Source organism: Salvelinus alpinus, chromosome 39 (assembly GCF_045679555.1).
Source record: "Salvelinus alpinus chromosome 39, SLU_Salpinus.1, whole genome shotgun sequence".
Classification (NCBI taxonomy): domain Eukaryota; kingdom Metazoa; phylum Chordata; class Actinopteri; order Salmoniformes; family Salmonidae; genus Salvelinus; species Salvelinus alpinus.
The window spans coordinates 4,529,099-4,537,590 of record NC_092124.1 but is presented as its reverse complement, the minus strand read 5'-3'; the positions used below and the strand labels follow the sequence as shown (position 1 = coordinate 4,537,590).

Sequence of the window (8,492 nt, the reverse complement as noted above, 5' to 3'; positions counted from 1 at the left end):
TCAGTAGGCACAAAGAAGAAAACATTTTTAAACTGAAATTCTGAATGAGTTACGGGTAAGGCTTACCTTCATCGTATGTTTTGGTGCCTACTGAACAGCACTCAGGTGCTGGATCCTACCTGCTGTTGAGGCAGCAGTAGATGATGGGGTTGTACATGGTGGAGCTCATGGCCAGCCACAGCACTGACAGGTAGACCTGCTGGATGGACTTCCACCTCATCAGAGCCTTGTTGAGGCCCGTCACGATGAAGTAGACGTGGTACGGCAGCCAGCAGAGGGCGAAGGTCACCACCACGATGATCATCATCTTCACCACCTGGGGGTTAGGAAGGGGACAGTGGGAGGATTGGAGGAATAGAGAGACAGGGAAGAAGGGGAGACAGGGTGGAAGAGAGGGAGGAGGAGAAAGCAATGAGAAAAAGAGAGGAGAGAATAAGAAAGAGAGAGAGAGAGGAAAATCAAAGTATATTGTCTTTATTCTGTGTAGCTTTGAGACTCGATCAAAAATCAACAGTTGGTCGGCCACCTCATGCCAGGTTTCACAGAGAGCCTGATTCTGAGATGGACAGAATGTGTGACACTCAATATATTCTCACAAGCGTGGGCACCATGATTGATTCATCATCAGGTTGGCATTTTCATTTCATTTTTCCGTCCTGGAAGCCACAGCAATTTAGGATATACTTTTTTCATCACGACAACCCCTTTCAAAAGAACCATTCACACAACCTCAAAATAGAAATGCTTCATTTGCACATAAATGGTCAGGACAACCATTGATGGTCCAACGGTCCATACATTGGAGATGGTAGAGCCACAATAGAATTAGGTGCATTCTATAACCTGACAATCTAGGGCCATCACAAAGGAAGCAGCTCACTTCGAAGATCCTGTGAAATTCTTGAACTGGTTGTGTCATTTAAAATCCTCAAAGGGCATTTCTAAACTTGAAATCAGATCTGCATTCGTAAAAAGTTAGCACTTTGTTGCCTTGTATGGAGGAGTTCTGACTCTTGTTTTGACTCTTGTTTCTTTACACCGAATATCAAAGCTCAGACACGTCTGGACCATGCAAACTGCACTATGTCCGTCTTGTCAGTGAGGAAGATTTTTGTCCATGTACAGTTAAAGTCGGAAGTTTACATACACCTTAGTCAAATACATTTAAACTTAGTTATTCACAATTCCTGACATTTAATCCTAGTAAAGATTCCCTGTCTTAGGTCAGTTATGATCACCACTTTATTTTAAGAATGTGAAATGGCAGAATAATAGTAGATAGAATGATTTATTTCAGCTTTTATTTCTTTCATCACATTCCCAGTGGGTCAGAAGTTTACATACACTCAAATAGTATTTGGTAGTATTGCCTTTAAATTGTTTAACTTGGGTCAAACGTTTCGGGTAGCCTTCCATAAGCTTCGCACAATAAGTTGGAGGAATTTTGGCCCATTCCTCCTGACAGAGCTGGTGTAACTGAGTCAGGATTGTAGGCCTCCATGCTCGCACACGCTTTCAGTTCTGCCCACAAATGTTCTATAGGATTGAGGTCAGGGCATTGTGATGGCCACTCCAATACCTTGACTTTGTTGTCCTTAAGCCATTTTGCCAGAACTTTGGAAGTATGCTTGGGGTCATTGTCCATTTGGGAGACCCATTTGCGACCAAGCTTTAACTTCCTGACTGATGTCTTGAGATGTTGCTTCAATATATCCACATAATTCCCCTTTCTCATGATGCCATACATTTTGTGAAGTGCACCAGTCCCTCCTGCAGCAAAGCACCCCCACAACATGATGCTGCCACCCTCGTGCTTCACGGTTGGGATGGTGTTCGTCGGCTTGCAAGCCTCCCACTTTCTCCTCCAAACATAACAATGGTCATTATGGCCAAACAGTTCTATTTTTGTTTCATCAGGCCAGAGGACATTTCTCCGAAAAGTACGATCTTTGTCCCCATGTGCAGTTGCAAACTGTAGTCTGGCTTTTTTATGGTGGTTTTGGAGCAGTGGCTTCTTCCTTGCTGAGCGGCCTTTCAGGTTATGTCGATATAGGACTCGTTTTACTGTGGATATAGATACTTTTGTATCTGTTTCCTCCAGCATCTTCACAAGATCCTTTGCTGTTGTTCTGGGATTGATTTGCACTTTTCGCACCAAAGTACGTTGATCTTCGTGAGCGGTATGAAGGCTGCGTGGTCCCATGGTGTTTATACTTGCATACTATTGTTTGTACAGATGAACGTGGTACCTTCAGGCGTTTGGAAATTGCTCCCAAGGATGAACCAGACTTGTGGAGGTCTACAATTTGTTTTATGAGGTCTTGGTTTGATTTCTTTTGATTTTCCCATGATGTCAAGCAAAGAGGCACTGAGTTTGAAGGTAGGCCTTGAAATACATCCACAGGTACACCTCCAATTGACTCAAATTATGTCAATTAGCCTATCAGAAGCTTCTAAAGCCATGACATAATTTTCCTGGAATTTTCCAAGCTGTTTAAAGTCACAGTCAACTTAGTGTATGTAAACTTCTGACCTAGTGGAATTGTGATACAGGGAATTATAAGTGAAATAATCAGTCTGTAAACAATTGTTGGAAACATTACTTGTGTCACGCACAAAGTAGATGTCCTAACCGACTTGCCAAAACTATAGTTTGTTGACAAGAAATTTGTGGAGTGGTTGAAAAACGAGTTTTAATGACTCCAACCTGTGTATGTAAACTTCCGACTTCAACTGTATCTTCACTGTTGTGTTCACTATTGTGTTACTACCAGGTACAGTAGGTCATCTCATGATATTGTCTACTATACTATCAACTATACTATGTTCACAATGTCATGTGACAAGATGGCTGCCAGCCATAGAGCAATAGTGATTGTGATCTCCAATGAATGGTTAGTCTGTCAGTCAAACAGTCTGAGAAACTCCCCAAAGCCTTTCACATAGATTCTATTCTCTCACTTTGCTCTTTAGATTTAACCCACATTCGCTAAACCTTTGAGATTCTCCAATGAGCATGCCTTTTAGTCCAGCACTCGGCTTAATCTGTGTCTGGGAAACAGTAGTAGTTGAATGCAAAGCACTAAATGGTGGAAAAGTGTTTATATACTGATATGACACCCCACAGATATAGACATCCTAAAGACTTAAATTTAACTACAGTATGTCTCTGGGCTTGGTCATGTTTACCGCGTATTACATATGATACACGAAAAATGCTAACATCAGGGATATTTACTTGCATTGGTTTTGTGCCAAGAATGCAAAATAAGTTAGCGTCTGGAGATAGTGGCCATATAAACCAAACCAGGATTGCTCTTTTACCTTGTACATAGACTGCTTACAGGGTAAGGAAACTAATATATCACTTTGTTATTTGGCCGAACTATCCTTTTAAAACTCCCAAGTAGAAAATAAATACAAATACAGCAGTACTTCAGCTCCTTAAGGTCGGAATTGAATACCCTTGATGTAGGAGCTCTAAAGTCAATCTCACTTTGGTGGAGAAGACTCACAGCTGGTGTTAGCCCTTCATCACAGACTAAGGATAGTCATACAGGGAACAACAACAAGGGCATCTGACGATGAATGGTTTGGTCGTGATCGCAGTCTGTTGGGGCACACACGAACACAACTCCAAAAAAGGCACGAAAAAACATTTTACGACAGCTGCTTGGGTTAAACAAGTTAGGCTAAATGAATTAGAAGAAGGTGCTCTTTAGGGGGGTTCATAGTTGAAAACATTACAAAACACTCGTCGGTGATGAAATCAGCATTTACATTCTTTAGCTTCTCTGAAGTGGTTTCACAGCTTTGACAATGGATCACATTGAAACGCAGGTCAAACTTTATTCATTAACTTCCAACATGGAAAGGATAATCAAGTGATCAATCAAGCTGTCAGTTACCTTGTTTATGAACAATAACAATTAGGAGCTTATAATCACGGATCAACTAGCTCTACCTGCATTCTCTTCTGGATGGTTAATAATGTGGCCTAAAGCTTATGAAGCGGTGGCATCTCTTTGTATGTACAGTGTGTCTGGGACTCTGGGTCTAATGACGAGCAAATGGTGTCTGGTAGAATTCTCTCCGGAGCTACATAAAGCGGGAGAAAGGGTATCCATGACGCATTACACAGCAGGTAGTTGACGCAAGAGCACTGGTGGTCTGCCGAAGCTGTCACAGCATTGGGTAAGTTGAGATTGGTGGGAACAGATCGCTGACCTCGTGATAATTACTTTTAATCTGACCACCGAGTAGGACCTGACGGTTTGACAATGGGTGACATTCAGCCTAATGAACCTCTCTCAGCCCTCTTCTAGCTAAGGTTAAAAGGGTTTGGCAGGGACGTTAATGGACAAATCCAGCAACAGGCTTATAAAAATGATCCAGTCAGTTAGCAGGCGCTTTTCTCCTAAATGACTTCTAGTCTGTATTTATGGCCCATTCAAACCCACTGAGGAATTGGAACTGTGTATAAGTGCAAGGTTAACTAACCCTCCATCACTGCGTTGCTCAAACTAAATCAAAGGAAATCAGGTTTATGTGAGGTGCATTTCACAACAAAAACAACAAAAACTATCAAAAAGAGAACCAGTTCTGAAATAAGAGCAAGTAACAACACCAAACATGTGCTGGTGCCGAGATCAAATGTCAGGCGGGATCACAGGGTACATCCCTGGTTGAAACTGTAAATTATTACGGTTTCATGGCCTCAGCTATCTGTCCAAAACAAAGAACTAGGTGTGCTGATCCCCCCCCCCCCACCTCGTAATCTGAGTGTAATCCTCATGAATAAAACAATAACAACCCTGAAATACAGACTGGGTTCCCTCACAGGGTGTCCTTGAATAATCCCATATCCCAATTATTCCCATATCTAGTAGATGTGTCATATTGGCCATTGCCTTTCTATAATCTGTGCTCCTGTAACGTTAAACCCACATCTGTCCTAATAGATGTTAGTCATACGGGTTCAAATGACCTGAATCCTTAGGGCCCCTGGTCCCCACAGTTATCCATATGTCAAGCATATCAAGCATCTCAGAATAGAAGTGCTGATTTGTGACCAGTTTTGCTTTTTAGATCACAATGAATGAGATAACATGGACAGGGGGAGCCTGATCCCAGATCAGCACTCCAAGCAAAGACGAATGAAGAGATACACTGTGTCCAGTTAATAGAATGCATTGTCATCTCTAAAGAGGACACTAATCTCTGCTGTTTCCCTGCGTAATGTTGGATTACCTGATGGGTAGCCAAATCCAGTGGGGAATACAGAGAGATCATTGTCTCATGATTGTGCCAGTTAAAATGAATGGCTGAATCTACTGAATTCAATGAATGGTTGACGCGTTGGTTTACAAATGGAATACACATGCTTTACCAATGGACCTTATGTGTATAATGGAGTTGTATTTTTGCGTTACCTTCCTCTTGGCTGTGAGCTGGCTGTGGTAGTTGTCTGATGCTTCCCCCGGGATCTCTCCTCCCCACAGCGTCACCCCCACAATGGTGTAGGTGATACCCATCACCACTAGGGGCAGCACATACACCAGCACCGTCACAATGATATGATACCTGTATGCCAGAGAAGAATAGATAGCTGTAAGAGGAAGGAAAAGCAGAGCATTCCTGTGAATGTAATGGAAAAACATGGTCATTTTGTAAATGATAGTTAATCTATTTCACATTCATATTCATTAGTCTAGTTTGCTCTCCTCCTTAACTAGTCTGCACTGGTTGTGACAGGAGAGCAGATACCTGATAAATAGATAGATCTCTATCTAACTAATCTCGCTATCCTGTGTGTAGTAAATTCCCATACTCATACGGACTGACTTTCCAATTACCTAATCGCCACCCAGTTCTTCCTGCAGAAGCGGGACACTCACCACCTTAAATGAACTCACCTGTATGCAATCAATGTGGCAACCCGACAAACCTTCAGTTAATTCCAGTCTTTGTTGATACAAACAATTATTCAAGGATGTGTTTATTCAAAGTACACTGAACAAAAATATAAACTCAACATGCAACAATTTAAAATATTTTACTGAGTTACAGATCATATCAGGAAATCATTCAATTTAAATCAATTAATTAGGCCTTAATCTATGGACTGGTAATACAGATATGCATCTGTTGGTGGCCACAGATATCTTTAAAAAACGGTAGGGGCGTGGATCAGAAAACCAATCAGTATCTGGTGTGACCACCATTTGCCTTATGCAGTGCGACACATGTCCTTTGCATAGAGTTGATCAGGCTGTTGATTGTGGCCTATGGAATGTTGTTCCGCTCCTCTTCAATGGCTGTGCGCAATTGCTGGATATTGGTGGGAACTGGGACACGCTCGTACATGTCAATCCAGAGCATCCCAAACGCTCAATGGGTGACATGTCTGGTGAGTAGGCAGGCCATGGAAGAACTGGGAAATGTTCAGCTTCCAGGAATTGTTTACAGATCTTTGCGACATGGGGCCATGCATTATCCTGCTGGAACATGAGGTGATGGCAGCGGATGAATGGCTCGACAATGGGCCTCAGGATCTCGTCATGGTATCTCTGTGCATTCAAATTGCCATCGACAAAATGCAATTGTGTTTTGTCCGTAGCTTATGCCTACCCATACCATAACCCCACCGCCACCATGGGGCACTCTGTTCACAACGTTGACATCAGCAAACTGCTCCCCCACACGATGCCATACACGCTGTCTTCCATCTGCAGTTGAAACCGGATTCATCCATGAAGAGCACACTTCTCCAGTGTGCCAGTGGCCATCGAAGGTGAGCATTTGCCCACTGAAGTCGGTTAGGACGCCGCAGTCAGGTCAAGACCTTGGTGAGGATGACGAGCACACAGATGAGCTTCCCTGAGACGGTTTCTGACAGTTTATGCAGAAATTCTTCAGTTTCATTAGCTGTCCAAGTGGCTGGTCTCAGATGATCCCACAGGTGAAGAAGGCGGATGTGCAGGTCCTGGGCTGGCGTGGTTGCACATGGTCTGCGGTTCTGAGGCCGGTTGGACGTACTGCCATATTCTCTAAAACGACGTTGGGCATACATACTGCCAATTTCTCTAAAACGATGTTGGAGGTGGCTTATGGTAGAGAAATTAACATTTAAATATCTGGCAACAGCTCTGGTGGACATTCCTACAGTCAACATGCCAATTATCCACTCCCTCAAAACTTGACACATCTGTGGCATTGTGTTGTGTGACAAAACTGCACATTTTAGAGTGGCCTTTTATTATCCTCAGCACAAGGTGCACCTGTGTAATGATCATGCTATTTAATCAGCTTATTGATATGCCACACCTGTCAGGTGGATGGATTATCTTGGCAAAGGGAAATGCTGACAAACAGGGATGGCGCTGGAGCGCGCCGGATGGGATGGCGGCCAAATTATCGGCTCAGAACCAACCATGCTATTTTGTTTGTTTTTTCGCGTTGTTCGTAACTTGTTTTGTACATAATGTTGCTGCTACCATCTCATATGACCGAAAAGAGCTTCTGCACATCAGAACTGCGATTACTCACCTCAGATTAGACTAAGAGTTTTTCTTCAATGAGTCGGACGGGAGGGATATACTACACACACCCGACCAGGCCCAAATCCCCGTCAATCGCTGGAGAAGGAAACTGAGATTTTGCGGAAAAAGATCAGGGTGCCTTGTGAGGATCAGGTGACGAGTGGCTAATCTTCCCTCTCCTTCCATCCTGCTAGCTAACGTTCAATCGCTGGAAAAACAATGGGACGAACTGAAAGCACGTATATCCTACCAACGGGACATTAAAACTATAATATCTTATATTTCACTGAGTCGTGGCTGAACGATGACATTAAGAACATACAGCTGGCGGGTTATACACCCTATCGGCAGGATAGAACAGCAGCCTCTGGTAAGACACGGGGCGGGCCCTATGCATATATGTAAACAACAGCTGGAGCACGATATCTAAGGAAGTCTAAGTTTTGCTTGCCTGAGTTAGTGTGGTCTACAGCTTATCATGAGTAACTCTATCTACCTAGAGAGTTTTCATCTGTATTTTTCGTTTCTGTCTACATACCACCACAGACCGATGCTGGCACTAAAACCGCACTCGATGAGCTGTACACCGCCATAAGCAAACAGGAAAACACTCATCCAGAGGCGGCGCTCCTAGTGGCCGGGGACTTTAATGCAGGGAAACTTAAATCAGTTTTACCTCATTTCTATCAGCATGTTAAATGTGCAACCAGAGGGAAAACATTTTTAGACTACATTTACTCCACACACAGAGACGCGTACAAAGCTCTCCCTCGCACTTCATTTGGCAAATCTGACCATAATTCTATCCCCCTGCTTACAAGCAAAAATTGAAGCAGGAAGCACCAGTGACTCGGTTTATACAAATGTGGTCAGATGAAGCAGATGCTAAACTACAGGACTGTTTTGCTAGCACAGACTGGAATATGTTCCAGGATTCTTCCGCATTGAGGA

At 43.2% G+C, this 8,492-nt stretch overlaps 1 protein-coding gene across 1 annotated transcript in view; it reads right to left on the bottom strand.

Moving 5' to 3' along the window:
• The window catches only part of LOC139566837 (neuromedin-K receptor-like), a 29,230-nt gene that overhangs the window by 8,434 nt on the left and 12,304 nt on the right, over window positions 1–8,492 (bottom strand). The window contains exons 3-4 of the mRNA XM_071388156.1: window positions 5,433–5,583; window positions 120–316 (exon numbers count right to left, since the gene is read on the bottom strand). Coding sequence (XP_071244257.1) covers window positions 120–316; window positions 5,433–5,583 — 348 coding nt within the window. The remainder of the gene's footprint in view (window positions 1–119; window positions 317–5,432; window positions 5,584–8,492) is intronic.